The sequence below is a fragment of the Meles meles genome, chromosome 3, assembly GCF_922984935.1.
Source record: "Meles meles chromosome 3, mMelMel3.1 paternal haplotype, whole genome shotgun sequence".
NCBI lineage: Eukaryota > Metazoa > Chordata > Mammalia > Carnivora > Mustelidae > Meles > Meles meles.
The window spans coordinates 49,023,261-49,038,632 of record NC_060068.1 but is presented as its reverse complement, the minus strand read 5'-3'; the positions used below and the strand labels follow the sequence as shown (position 1 = coordinate 49,038,632).

The 15,372-nt window shown below is 43.4% G+C and overlaps 1 protein-coding gene across 2 annotated transcripts in view; it reads right to left on the bottom strand.

The window, feature by feature from the left end:
* EPB41L4A (erythrocyte membrane protein band 4.1 like 4A) overlaps nucleotides 1-9,701 on the bottom strand; it is a 257,445-nt gene extending 247,744 nt beyond the window's left edge. Inside the window, exons 1-2 of one of the 2 annotated variants that reach the window (XM_046000708.1) lie at nucleotides 8,850-9,701; nucleotides 8,032-8,454 (exon numbers count right to left, since the gene is read on the bottom strand). In XM_046000708.1, coding sequence (XP_045856664.1) covers nucleotides 8,032-8,130 — 99 coding nt within the window. In that variant the 5' untranslated portion in view covers nucleotides 8,131-8,454; nucleotides 8,850-9,701. The remainder of the gene's footprint in view (nucleotides 1-8,031; nucleotides 8,455-8,849) is intronic. The other variant, XM_046000707.1, reaches the window with a different exon arrangement.
* Between the last annotated feature and the right edge of the window lie 5,671 nt (nucleotides 9,702-15,372).

The following is a 15,372-nucleotide window of genomic DNA, read 5'->3' as shown; positions in this document are numbered from 1 at the left end:
GAGACAGTCAGCATCATTTTGAGCAGGAGTGGAAGGGAAGATATCGCAAACCAGAATTCAGAACGAAATTTGTTAGGAAATAATAGATCATACATAACTATCATTTACGGGGCAATTTTTGATCCTATGTGCTTAAAATTTGTTTTCAAATTCTTACAGTCATCCTGCAGCAGCCATCATGCCCCCCAGCTTCCAGATGAGGAAACGGAGCCTAGTTCCAGGAAAGAGTCACTTGGTCAGTCACAGGGGAGAGCAGAGTTTTGAACACAGGGCAGGAGTGGGGAGGAGAGGCTGAAGGTGACCGCACAGCACCCAGGTTGGAATGCTGGTTCAGGTGTGACATGAGGGCCAGGATTAAGTTGGCAACAGTGAGAATGGTGGAGAAAAAACAATTTGTTGAGTGACAAGGTGACAAAGGCTCTAAGATTGCCTCTCAGACTCGGCTCAGAATGAAGACCAAGGGGAGACCTGAATGGTTTAAAAACTCCAACGGTCTTTGTGGGCTAGCTCCGGATCCTGACCGTCATTTGCGTCACTGTATGGAAAAGCAGCATTCTGAGCAAGGTACTTTCTACCCAACTTCTGGGACACCATCCCCACAAAGTTGGAAACCCCTGGCATTATTAATTATGCTTTCTCATGTGCTCAGATGGGTCATTTCTAAGCCATCTGTTGCTACATTTTGTTCTCTGGTCAGTCTCGGTCAGCTAATTCCTCCCCCACCACCTGCCCTTTTGGTTATGGTCCACGGGGGCCAGCACTCGACACTTCTTGCTTTTCCTTGCCTGCCCTTCTCTTATCCAAACCTCCTCCTGGTATGTCAATATCCTTGAAAACAAAGTTCTCACACATTTGGAAACCACTACCAGGCCCGTTCACGTCTTCAGTGATTATTCTGAAAGCTTCTGGGGGAACCATCTCAGCCTTTGGGGAATCTTCTAGCAAAAGGGTTTAGTTACAGAGTAATGGGCAAATAAGCAGCACTAAGGAGCAGTGACCACTTCACTTAAAAAAAAAAAAAAAACAGGAACTACATACATGGCTCAGAGGACACAGGAATGCAATTCACATTTTTTAGAATGGTATCTTAGACTCACCAAAGTCTAGTTACAAACTAGAGTCACAAACGAAACTGGCTGGTTCCTGACCTTAGCACACCTAGGCTATACCTAAACGAGTAATGATGGATGCTTGGTTAATTTTCACATAAGAAACTTAGAAACAAATCTCGTGAGGCAGAAGAAAATGGCAATCACTCTTCATATCCCTAAGCAGGCTTGATGAGGAGCATTACATATGAGCTAAACTTGTGGCTAAAATGTTGGAGACAAAGCTCAGCCAAAAGCAGCCAATCTCAGGGAAGCTGGAGGGGTATGGTAAATCTAGTCTCTGACTTGTTACGTCTGTAACTGGCCTGTGGAAAAATATCCCGTGCATAGGAATGAAAAACTTATCATTTGTCATAAAAAAAAATATTTAATTTGCTGACACTGTCTCTGCCACTAAGCCTTACAGCAATGTCAGATGAGGTTGATGCAGCTTCAAGAGTAAAATGGGGGTGTACAGCAAGATTAAAAAGTACACAGATGGTCCCTCGTGGTGTAAACCCACCGTGTGAAATCAACTGACCATCCTCTCCGATGGTTTACAGAATAGGAGACCGGGAAGAAAAAGAAACTCCCGAGTGAGGATCTATTATCCATTCTAGAAACATGTCCTTCTTGCAAAAGACTCTCAAGTTGTAAGGGGAAAGTTATACTTTTTAAAAATAAAGAGAGACAGGAAAGACTTAATCCTGACCTCTAGGATACAAAAGGGGTGTGCTTCGTGTGTTCTGGAATAGCTGCTCATCAGCTCTTGGGCGCGCTGTGTGCACTCTGTCCACCGCGCCGTCTCATTTCCCTCCCATTATCAATATAAGAATTAGAGTATCTTGGCAACAGACTTTTCACAGCAAGGTTTACTTTATTCTAGGATCTTTTCTAGTAGAAATAAAATGGCAAAAGGACCTCATTATCCATAAGATTTTCAATGTGGCCTGTTCCAGCTGTATCACGCCTTCTGTTCCTCTATTCAAATGACAGTTAATAAGCATCTTCTGTGTGAGGCGTACCACATTAGCTGCTGGGGGACCAGAGGTAGGGGCTCGCAGACTCCTGGAAGAGACAGATGTGTCCAGAGATGATGCTTGCAATGTGACAAGGGAAGTGCCAGAACAGGGTGTGTGGGAAGTCCTGGCTAGCACTTCACTCCGCCTGGTCAGCCTGGGCTGAAGGCTTCCTGGCAAATAGCACACTTGATTCAAGTCTTAGAGGATGAGTTCAGATGAGTGTGTACTTTGGGAAAGGTAAGAGGGTACACCACATGGCGAGAATCAATGCATAAACACACAAGAGTCTGGTACGTTTGGGAAACTGAGCATTTCGGTGTGCCCACGGAGCAAGTCATCTGGGTAGGGCCTCAGAACTGCTATAGGTCTAGAGCAAGCAGGCTGCTAACGTGAACAATGAAGTTTGGAATTTGTGCCTATTGCCCATCAGGAGACAGGTGGCAAAACAGTGGTCATGACTGGGCAGAAGGTGCTACTGGCATCTCCTGGGTAGAGGCTAGGAATATGGTCATCCCCCAGTAGATGGGACAACCTCCCAACGAAGAACTGCCCAGCCCTACTCTGAGATACAACTGGACACAAACCATCAAAGAGTTTTGCATTTTCTTTCTAAGCATCTTAATAAAAATAACCACTATCCATGTGGCTAATCGAAAGAAGAGTCTAGACTTTCATCTCTACAGTTTATATTTAACTTATCACCACCTGCAATGGTCAGAATATTGTGCCCTTAAAATTCATATGTTGAAACCCTAACCCCAAAGTAGTATAGGAGTTGTGGACTTGGAGATTACAGGTCTTATAAAAGAAGGCCAAAAAGCTCTACAGCCCCTTCTGCGATGGGAGGATACACGTTTTTCACCCAGAAAAGGGCCCTCACCGGACTATGCTGGCACCCTGATCTCAGATTTCCAGCTTCTAGAACTATGAGAAATAAATTTCTCTTGTTTATAAGCCACCCACCCTGTGATACGGATTATAGCAGCCCAAATGGACTAAGACAATATCCATGGTCAAAAGAAAAAAAAAAAAAGCTCTGCATAATTTTTTTTTCCAGTAAGCTCTATTTCCAACATGGGACTTGAACTCATGACACCAAGATCAAGAGTCATATGCTCCTCTGACTGAGCCAGCCACTGCTTCCTCAAAGCTCTGCACTAGTTGAAGTTTAGTTCAAAGTCAGTTGAAGCTTAACATTACAGAATTCAAGAACAATGATATTAACAGGGCTAAAAAAAAATACAGTCCAGGGGCACCTGGATGGCTCAGTGGGTTAAGCCTCTGCCGTTGGCTCAGGTCATGATCCCAGGGTCCTGGGATTGAGCCCCGCATTGGGCTCTCTGCTCAGCAGGGAGCCTGCTTCCCCTCTCTCTCTGCCTGCCTCTCTGCCTACTTGTGATCTCTGCCAAATGAATAAAAATCTTAAAAAAAAAAAAAAAAGTACAGTCCACCAAAAACCAATGAAATTATAAGCACTTGGTGAAGGACAGCCATTAAGGGGCCAACAATTACTTAAATTGCTTTTAAATCACTTTCAAACCATGGATGATAAATGGTATTTTTAATCTTTTTTTTCAAGGAAAAAAATTTACAAAATTGAGGGAACTTTACAGTTTGAGGATCTTGATAAGGCTGTATCGTAGAACTGAAATTTGCTAAGAGAGTAGAACTCACGTATTCTCAACAACAACAGAAAGTAATTGTGTGAGGTGATGGATGTGTTCATTATCTGAATGGTGGAATAGTGGGAATCCTTCTGCAACTTATGTTCTATCAAATCATGCCATACAATTCAATCTAATTCCATTTGTCAATTATACCTTTATAAAGCTGAAAAAATACTTTGAATCATTTTAAAAACAAAAAGATATTTGAAGGAGCATTTATGTAGTAGTCCATCTTCGACAGCCACAATCATACAGATATCCTATTTGAATTTCTGAAACAAGCGGCAGTGTTGGTGAGGGCGGCTTCTATCCCAGTCACGTCTAATTTACCAATTAAGACCCACACCCAACCTCACATTGACAGAAATGTTGGTGTATGACTACTTACTTCAACCTATGTTTATCAAGTCCCTGACTCTATACCTTATGAGGTTGATATTAGAAGACATAGGTATCCATGTATTAAATAAATATATTTAATACGATTTATGAAGCATTGGTGCTTTTCACTTTTCACATCTTCTTAGATGTTTTCTTCACCTGTCCAAATGGACTGGAAATGACAATCCTTGGTAAGTGAGATGCAAATAATTTAAATCCCCACCTTCTAAGTGCTTTTCTAGGTTATTAGGAAGTTACTGATCAAAACATCAAAACTGACAATATTTCCTCAGAAACCTCAGGATGATTAGGAAGAAACTTCACTTAGAAGGTAATGAGTAAATTGCACACTTCAACTATGTGAACTGTGTATGTCAAATAACGCCTTTTTAAAAAAGTTAATGGAATTTCCATCTTGCTGTCATATTGGTTTCATTAATTGAGTCAAATACAACAAGGGAAAAATGAGCACCTCAGTGTTTATTACAGTAGCGCTCGGAGCACAAAAATGTCACTGAAATGAAATTATTAATCTAGTTCACATTTGCAGCAGGAATTCTGAGGACTAAATTTATAATCAAACCTTGCGATTTTTTTTCCCCCTGGAAAATCTTTTGCTAATCGTTTGACAACGTATTCAAGTAGTTTGAGCCACAATCAAATTTTGTTTTCTCAGAGAACAAAAAGTAAGATCTCTACCTCCCCCAGCACACAGAACTACAAAGGACATAACAAAAGTTTCCCTGAACAAATATTACTCAAAAAACCAAAAGACCAACCACAGCACAAATTCTTACTTAAACAAACGATAGAGATAGCAGCATAAAACAAACAACTAAAAACTATTGTGGGGGTCAACACACAACCAATAGCTTTCGGTTTATACAAACTTGGGTTCTTAAATCTTGGATAAGGCTCAAATTATAAAAGGCATGCGAAAAGACTTCCCGCTTATCAAGGTGAGGTTACCTCTAAGGCAAGAAGCAAATTTCTATATAACATTAGTATGAATACAAATACATTGTGTTTTATTTTTTAAACAGAAAATTATTTTCCATTTAAATGCTATTCATCTTGACATAGATGATGTCTAACTATTGTCTCCAGGCTGAAATCCTTTCCATGGGAGCAAACACGTCAATTTTTTTTCTAGTTGATGAAAGACTTTAAGGTAAGTTGCAGAAAATCACTTCATGACTAACTTCAATTTGTAATTTGGTGCTTAAACAAATCCAAAAAGTATTTTTCAAAACGGCACACAGAAAAAATGTTTTACCAACTTTCTCTCATATTTCTTCTACTTAAATTCACTACAATTAATTTTTTCAGCTCACAATGCATTATTATAACAGTAATACAAGCAAATTCTTAAGTAAATACTTAGTAATCACTAAAATCCTATCAGTAAAATCCATGCTTCCACAAAGGGACGAAATAAGTGAATAATTTTAATGCAAAATTAACTATCTTCATTTCATTTGAGATAGAATGTGGAAAGGGTCATCTCAAAATGTTAGGAAATACTTTTAAAAATATGAAGATTTTTCTGTTTTAATTTCAGAAGTAAAATAAGCTAATTGATGTCATATGCTTAACTTTTATTTTATTTTCATTAGTTATGAAAATAAAAGTTACCAAGTGTACTATCCTGGGGAAAACACCATAATAGTAGTTATTGACTATTTCATTTACATTTTAGTTGACTATTTCATTTACAAACTAAAGTAGGAGTTAAAATGCCAAATATGTACAGAATAATAACATACACATATCTATTCAATGTTTGAATAGCATCTACATGAGATGCTATTCGTGCATTATTCCATTTATAAATACACATATGTCTTTAATTTAGTACATACCACAAGTAGATAGGTGCTTAAAACATGCATTTAATGATAGCTTGGTAGTTACAGATAATGTGGTTAACTTCAGCAGACAACATCTGTGTTACACATATGGCCATCAAAATAATTGTGGCATGCTTTTGTGACACTGAAAGAGGCCAAGCCTGTTGCAAAATGATTACTTCCAACAAAAGCCTGCTTAAATTATCATTTAGTTAAATGGCATATACTCCAAATAACAGCATTATAAAGTTGCTATTGCCTTTGAATCACTCACCAATTTCCAACATTCATTTGTAAAACAAGATAAGCACCATCAGGATATAAAAAGTAATTATGGATCAGGATTTTCTTATTCATGTTTCTTTGACAAAATTATTCCATTTGATCCCAAGTCTTGGCTGCTCCCCTGACAGAATAATGTACGTGCTCCACAGCTGACAGAGGTATGGCTTTCATGATTAAATAGGAAGCTCACACTCCAGATGACTTCAGACTGTGCACTTTAGATTTGTTGTTTTAGTATCAGATCATCCATTATCTTTTTCTAATTGTTTCTTTCCCCAAGCCAAAGAGAATCTCTGTATTATCAAAATTTTATGTCTTGTGATTTTTGCCTATTTGCACAGTACACCAAAGAATGCTACATCCTCTTGGAAAGCCCCCCCCCCCCATTTCATGGGGGAAGGGACGGAGTGGAACATAAAGAAAAGCTGGAAATATAAAGTATGAAAATATGAAACACCCTTTTCCAGGAGTCCTTTATTGGCCTTGAGGGTAAACACCAAATGAGAATCTGATTGACGTTCGCTTTTTATAACTCCTGGGAGACAATGTTCAAAACAATTTCCAGGGAAGGAAGGGTTAACTTCATCTTGTGGCTTTAAATAATTACCTTTGCCCCCATCTCCTGCTTAAGAATGACACCGGTGAAATTAGAATTCTGTGCACCAGAAATGGTGAGCTCAAAGCTAAAGCTTTTGGCCAGTAACAGTTACTTTAGTGTACATAAAGCTGTGTAAAAACTGATTTACACAAGGAAATGCCGAGGGCCTGCGCCATTGGGATTAACTTCTGACATACAAGACGAGAAGACGACACTGGCAGCTCTACGGGGATGGGGGCGGGCGGGGGGCAATAAAGGGGAGGAGGAGCCGTAGCCCTTCACTGGACTCAGCTGCGAAGGTTATTTAAATTGCTCCGGCCATTTAAATATGCAGAAAAAGAAACAAAACAAAACGCTCCGAATTCGGATCACCTTTGAGTAGTTAGCGTTGTAGCAAGAGCAAAACAAGCGCGCAGGCGCGTCCGGCAGGTTGTCAACCATAAACATAAGAACTCATCAAAATTAAGGAAGTGGATCTCTGCAATCTCCCACAGCCTGGGTTCTCCAGGTTAATAGCAGTAATTGCATTTTAATGGCCTACAAACGGGAGCAAACTTATGTACCGAGGCGCTTTGAGAGATGTTTACTTAAACGTGGGGATAAAACCAGTTCGCTTGTAGACTGGAAATTATTTTCCGTCCAAACGTAGCATTGGTCAAACCCAGGCACAGTCACCCGGTAAACGTGTTCCAGCGAGTGAACTATATGTTCACTGCCCCATGACCCTAAGAGAAAAAAAGCCTTCGACAAAACCAAGGACAATCATGCCTTCAACACTGTAGGCAGCCTGTACATTCGATTCTGCGCCTCTTTGGAGCTGCGGGGGCCTTAGATGCTCTGGCAGGAAAGCGGTGCTGGGAAGAGTTTTGGTCTCGGTTGCAGGACTGGGGGTTGCAACCGAAGAGTGGATGGCGGACTACCCTTTGAGACATGAAACTTACTTCCCTTTATGAAGGGCCTCCAAGTCAATCCCCCCGGACCCGTCCACCCTCTACCTGAGCGTAGCTGCGGCTCCTTCCCAGCGCGCGGAGAGGAGTCGCCGTCCGAGACCCTGGCAGCCCTCAGACAAAGCCGCGGACCCCCGAGCCACCCCGGCTGCCGACCCCTCACCCCGGGGACACGCCCCCGGCCCGCGCCTACCTTGATGCCCTGCTGCTGGGTGGTGAGGGTTAACTTGGATTCATTCAGAAGCAAAACTTCGCAGTAAAATTCTTCCGGAACAGCGCAGAAGCAGCCCATGTCGGCTGTGGCCGTCTCCAGTCGGGAGAGAAAGCTGCGACCAAGGCGCCGAGCCGCCCCCTCCCCTCAGGCGCGAGGCATTAATTTATTGTCCGCGCGGCGGCCGAGGCGAGAGGACCGGTTCCCCGCGGAGTCCCAGGCCACGCGGACGAGGCGCCCGGCGCCAGCTGGAGGTAAGAAGGGCGGAGAAACCGGGGGAGTCAGCGCCCGGGAGCCGCCGGGGAAGCGCCGGCGGAACTGAGCGCGGAGGGCGGCGGCGCGTCCCCGCGCATCCTGCGGCTCCGGCTCCTCCGAAGGCGGGGGCGCCGCGCCCCTCCCGCAGTCCTGGGGACGACAAAAGTCGCCTGGCAATGGGGGCAAGAAACAGGAAAAGGGAGGGACGTGAGCTCGAGGCCCTCCCCAGACGAGAAAACCCCTGGGAGCTGTGCAGTCCCCCTCGCCTCAGCGCGCCTGGAGCACGGCCGCGACACTCGGCTTCCCTTCCTTGCGGAGTCCCTGGAGGGCTTGCACTTCCAGCCCCGACCCCACCCCGCAGCCCCCGGTCCCGTCCGCCGGTTGGGAATCCTCGGCCGTTCCTTTGTGTCAGGGGTACCCACGACGCCCCAGTCCCAGTGCAGGGCCAGTGGCGAGGGCCGTCACTCAGCCAGCTACCTCCGCCATCCCATCCCGTGGGCACCCAGCCGCCCGAAGAGTGTCGGAAAGGGTCGCGGGCTCCTTACCGAGACTGGCAAGCGCAAGTCAGCTCTCGGCGGGGCACGGCTCCCGTCTGGGGACCCTGGAACTCATCATGAGGGGCTGTGTGTGGCCAAGTTCAAGCTCGCTCTCGAGAACGCCTTGCGGTGGCGGCGGAGTGCTGCTCCTCCGGGAGATTCTGAGAAGTGGGGAGTCGGAGGGCTTGCGGGCGCGCCGGCGGGCGGAGAAGCGGGAGCCCAAGCTGGGAACGCGCCGGCGGGCGGATGGGGGTGTGCCCCGGGCGCGCAGGCCGCGGCGGCTCCCGGGAAAGTTCTCTAGGCGGCGCGAGCGGTGGCGCCCCGGGCGGGAGCAGCCCAGGTGCTGCTGGGCTGGGCCCCGGCGTCAGCAGAGAGCCCTAGAGCGGGGGCCCAGAGGCCGGGAAGGGGCGCCCCTTCCAGGCGGGGTCCGGGCGGAAGGCGGAGCGGAGGTGGTCGAACGGCGAGGTGCGGGCAGGTCCGCACGGGAACCCGCGCGCCGCACCCTGGCCTCCCGGCTGTCGGGAGCGCTGGCCCTGCTGGTCGTGTGGGTTTCCCAGGGAGACCGGAGGCTGGCTCCAGGAAGACCCGGCGCAGTTCTGCTCGGACCCTGGCGTTCGGCGCTTCCAGTCCCACGCCCTCCGCGCGACGGGCCGTGTCCAGGACTGGTGGGCACAATAGCTCTGAGGCTGCAGTGACCCCTGGTGGGTCCTCGTGTCCGTGCACGAGCAGCAGAGGCTGAGCGCCGGATGAGGCCAGAGCCCCGCTGGCCTTCGGAGCAGGTGCAGTCTGTGTTCTCCAGCTGGGAACCAGCAGCGAGTCAATGCAAGTAGAAGTCAGAGCTGACAAAGGGGGAGAACGTGGAGCAGGGTTGACGGTAAGCCTCCCAGAAAACTTCTCCACTTCATATTGTGTATTAGAAAGGGCAACAGCTTTGGCATCTCATAGTTTTGAGTTCCCTCTTCTACCACTTACAAGGTAGGTAGTCAAAACTCACAAAATTTGCTTAAAACCTTAAATATTTGAGGAAAAAAATGCTGGCAGCCGCAGCACAGTAGAATGGAAATGAACAATTTGCAACTTCGGAGGGAGTTTCCTTCCACAATCATTTGCCACGAAGGACCTTCTAAGACACTGCCTTTCCTGTTATCTCAGGCCCATCTAAACATGAATTAGCACAATTCCGAAATTGCAATAGACATAAACCCTCATGTTTAGTATGAACTTTACCTAAAGCGAAGAACCAAGCGCCATTGTATCTTGTAAGGTTGCTGTGAAATTGAACCCGGTTTTTGAATTCGTAATCAAATTCTGTGTCCAACTTGGGTTGTGTTGTCAGTGTTTTGCCTGACATGAGCTGGCACATTATTCTGGATTTTAACTTCTTTACTTTTGGAGGCTTTTGTGTAACTGAATGTTCCTGACATAAATTACCAAATGTGATCAAAAGGCTTCATAACAGGTTTTCATTCTTTACCCCAATATCCAATAGAGTCACCTGTGCTTGCAAAAACAAAAGTTAAAATCCAAGTATAACTATTTCTTTCCCAGTTTTGAGTTTCACTGACACTTGTTTTATGTCCTTTGACTTTGTTTTGTTTTGTTTTGTTTTACCTCCAATGATAATGAAAAGGCTGGGGGTCTGGGGTGAAGGTAAGGTTCTGTTCCAGGCCCCTCACAAAGGAGAATACAAAGCTATGAATTCCCATACATATGACAGCCCTTTCTGAGTGAAGCACTTTCTTTTCCATTTCTTTGTCAGAGATTGGAGAAAAGAAAAAAAGTCTGTTTAACACAGAATTGGAGCTTCCTGGAGATAATAGGAAGATTCCACAGGTTGTTAGTTTTTTTTAAAAAAGCGTTTTTGAACTTTAATTGGCATGCAGTAAACTGTATATAGTTTGATAAGATTGACGTAGGTGTGCATGAAACCATAACTACAATCAAGCTAGTAAATGTATTCATCACCCCCTTAAATTTCCTCCTGTACCTTTGTAATCTTTCCTTCTCTTTCCTCACCACATCTCACCCCCAGGCAATTACAGCTCTGCTTTCTGTCTCTATAGATTATCTGCATTTCCTAGATTCTAATAGAAATGGCATAATAGTGACAACTCTTTTTTTTTTCCGGTCTGGTCTGTTTCACTCAGCATAACTTAGATGTGTCTGTGTTGTTGTATATCCCAACAGCCCATTCACTTGTATTGCTCATTAGTATTCCTTAATGTGTGTGTACCACAACTCATTTGTGTGGTTTCCAGTTTGTGCTGTTACCAATAATATAGATATTACAAATCCCGCTATGAGGATCATGCCAGTCAGCTCAGGCCACCATAACAAAATGCCACAGACTGGGTGGCTTACACAACAGCCACTTTTCTCATACTTCTGAAAGCTGGCAGTCCAAGATCAGCATGCCAGCATGGTTGGTTTCTGGTAAAACCTTTCTTCCTGGCTTACAGATGCCTGCCATCCCCCCACGTGCTCGCATAACCTCCTTCTTGTTGGAAGGCATAGCAATTAGCACAAGCCCTACACAGTCTCTCCTTATAAGGGCACTAACCCTATGGTACCAAGGCCCCACCCATATGATCTCTTCTACTCTTCTTACCTCCTGATAGGCTCTATCTCCAAATACAGTCACACTGGGGGTCAGAGCTTCAACATAAGAATCTGGAGGCACACAGTGCAGACCATAGCAAGGATCCATGTCTTCGTATGGACATGTGCTTATATTTCTTTTGAGATTAAAAAAAAAGAATAATTGATTGGATCATAAGATAGATAAATGGGAAAATGAGCACTGGAAAAGATGTTCAACATCATTAGTCATTAGAGAAATGCAAATTAAAACCACTGTAAGACACTACTACAAGCCTGATAGGATGGCTACCATACCACCATACCAAATGTCAACAAGGATGTGGAATAGTTTGAATTCTCCTATGCTTCTGGTATGGACATGAGGTGGTACTCTAGATGACATGTCAACGGTTTTCTTAAAAACTGCACGTATACTGTCCATAGCATTTTGGAGGAAGACTTTCTCTGCCTGTCCAGAGAAAGAAATTAACAAGATACTCTTCAAACACATTTTTCCCCAGGAAAATAATATTGTTTTCAACATGTGCATAACATAATACAGTCTATTTAAAGCCTTGTGCCAAAGACTTTGATCTCTTTTCAGAGATTTTTAGAAAAATACTTCCTTTGGTAAAGATGACATTTTGTCATGATAGGCCTATGTAGATGAGTCAAATGACAAACAAGTTCATAGCAGATATATTATGGAAATATGTAGACCATCTGTGAAGGACTGCCCGAAAACCCAACCTACAAGAAGCAATTTCAGCTTACATAGAGCAGGTTCCCCACCACTTGCCGAACCCTGCACTTCAAAATACCAGCCAGAATTCTTCTTAAAGCACCACATTCTTTTTAGGAAGGTGTCTTTAAATAATCCATGTCTTTCATCATCATCTTTTTATAATTTTACATTTTCAAACTTCGGGAAGTTGAGTGTAATTTGAAAAAACAAAACAAAACAAAAACCCTTAAAAACATTGATGGCAAATAATTTAATGATTTAACTACTCAGAGACAGTGCAGCAGAATCACCAGGAAGACTGGTTAAAACAGAGTGCTGGCTCCCTCCCCTAGAGTTTCGGATTCAGTACATCTGGAGTGGAGCCTGAAATTTTTCATTTTAACAGATTCTCAGGCGATGCTCATGCTGCCAGTTTGAGAACCACTGTTTTAGAGCTTATGCTTCCAATAAATAATAAACGTTGGTCCTGATCACCTATAAATAATTTTTTCAAAGGGGGTTGGCTCATTCTTTACCCCCCTATTTATCTCACCCATCGAAATCATGCCTATCAAGGAAAAGAGTCTTGAAGACCCTGCCAAGGAGGTAACATCAGAAAGAGTCATTTTTAAGGAAGATAAATATCTTAAAATAAATATTTTAGTTTCAGCATACTGCTGCCGATTCTATTCAAACACCTTACTCATTTTCGTTCTAATATAGTATGTGCTCAGGCACATCCAGTTTTTAAGACCATCCTGCCTTCTGACTCACTTCATATATATGTCATTAACCTGCTATTCTCTTCTACTGAAGCCTTAGATCCCATTTATTGAAATGCCTCAAGGGTGTTACCCACATTTCAAGGGAAGATATCTCCCGAAACAACAATCTAAGCTGTTTCTTCGTCTTTGTGATCTCCATATAAACTTTCTTTGGGGTTTGCTGAAAATCCTTATTTTGCAGTTTTAGTCCTTGTTGGTGATGCATTGATATGGTTTGTATTTAGTTTAAATGGTTTGGAACTTTCACTTTGAAATACCCTCGTTCCCCCTTCACTGTTCATATGTATACCATCCAAAAAAAGGAGGGGGGAGCAGAAGAGCTGGTTGATAAGTCTAGTTCCTTTAGAGAGGTTTTTTTTTTTTTAGTTTTTTTTTTTTTAAACAAGTGATTAAATTTGCCTGTTGGACTGAGAGATTCCAAGGATGAGCAAGAGTGGGTGAAAGGGGTTTTTTGATGTATTGTTGGTGGAGTTGTGAATTGATTCAGGCTCTCTGGAATGCAATCTGTCATAAATACAGAAATTTAAATATGCATACACTTTGAACCAGAAGTTCAACATCTAGGAATTTATCTTCATCAAATAATAGAAGCAGCTAGATGAACAAAGATATTTACTACAGCATGTTTATATTAAAGCTCTTTCAACAATCCACATGCTCAGTAATGGGGAGTTGTTATATTAATTCTAGCATGTGCATGTCACAGTATTCCCAGCAGCGGGCTCCTGGGTGGCTCAGTGGGTTAAAGCCTCTGCCTTCAGCTCAGGTCATGATCCCAGAGTCCTGGGATCAAGACCCGCATCCCCGCATCGGGCTCTCTGCTCAGCGGGGAGCCTGCTATCCCCTCTTTCTCAGCCTGCCTCTCTGCCTCCTTGTGATCTCTGTCAAATAAATAAATAAAATCCTAAAAAAAAAAAAAGAATTCCCAGCAGCTGTTAGAAAAGATGAGATGGAAGTATGTGCACTGACATGCAAAGGTTTCCAGGTAAGCAGTGAGGCAAAAAAAAAAAAAAAAAAAAAAAAAAAAAAAAAAAGAACACCTTATATAATAGTGTATATAGAAAGGTCCATTTTGGTTTGTTTTTTGTTTGTTTTTAAAGATTTTATTCATTTACTTGACAGACAGAGATCACAAGTAGAGAGGCAGGCAGAGAGAGAGGAAGGGAAGCAGGCTTCATGCTGAGCAGAGAGCCCGATGCGGGGCTCGATCCCATGACCCTGAGATCATGACCTGAGCTGAAGGCAGAGGCCTTAACCCACCGAGCCACCCAGGCGTCCCTGGTTTGTTTTTAAAATAACGTTTGGATTTTTTTTTTTTTACGAGCATGAATTAATTTAAATGAAGATAGATTTTTTTATATTAAAAGAATATCATTAGTGGTTAACAAAATTAACCTTCATTTAAAAATGAACTACTTTCGGGCGCCTGGGTGGCTCAGTAGGTTAAGCCTCTGCCTTTGGCTTAGGTCATGATCTCAGGGTCCTGGGATCGAGCCCCGCATCAGGTTCTCTGGTCAGTGGGGAGCCTGCTTCTCTTTCTCTCTCTGCCTGCCTCTCTGCCTACTTGTGATCTCTGTCTGTCAAATAAATAAATAAAATCTTTAAAAAAAAAATGAACTACTTTCCTAGGTTCTAATCACGACTCCAATGACTATTTTACCCAGTTCACGTATTGTGTTCATACCCTGAATAACGCATATCAACTTAATGTTACTGGTATCAATTTACTAACCCACCTATGGAAATTTGAGGATGGGATGGGGAAATTAGCTTTTAGTTATCCTGCAATTATTGTGGTTGTATCTAGCCATGTGACCTTAAAGAAGTCCCATCATCTGTGCCTCAGAATGTTCTTCTACAAAGTAAGGGATGTGTGTATTCTGGTGCTTCTAGATCTTCATGCCAGCATGCTGCTTTCCCATTCCTTTCTTCTGGAAATAGCACATTGCTCTTCCTATAAGAGTGGCATTACAGGGAAAGAACAAATCACTATAACATCTGGCAAAAAAAACATCTGAAGAAGTTGAGCTCTGAGCTCAATGTCTAGACTTCTGATTCTAAAATTAAGAAGTTGTCAAGAAAAACTGAAAACAGTCCTTCACTCCAGGGAGGGAACACGGATGGTTGGTTGGGCCGGAATGGAATAGAGACTTAACATTCTCTTGTATTCCTTTCTGTACATTTAGAATTTTGAATCCTATTATTCAGACATGTATTACCTATTCATTACATAAGTACTTTTAAATCATTTTAATTTTTTTTAAGATTTTATTGATTTATTTGAGAGAATGAGAGCAAGAGAAAGAAACCATGAATGGGAGGAGGGGCAAAAGTAGAGGGAGAAGCAGACTCCCTGATGAGCAGGCAGGCCGGATGACTCCTGACACAGGGCTCAAATCCCAGGACCCTGGGATCATACCTGAGCTGAAGGCAGATGCTTAAC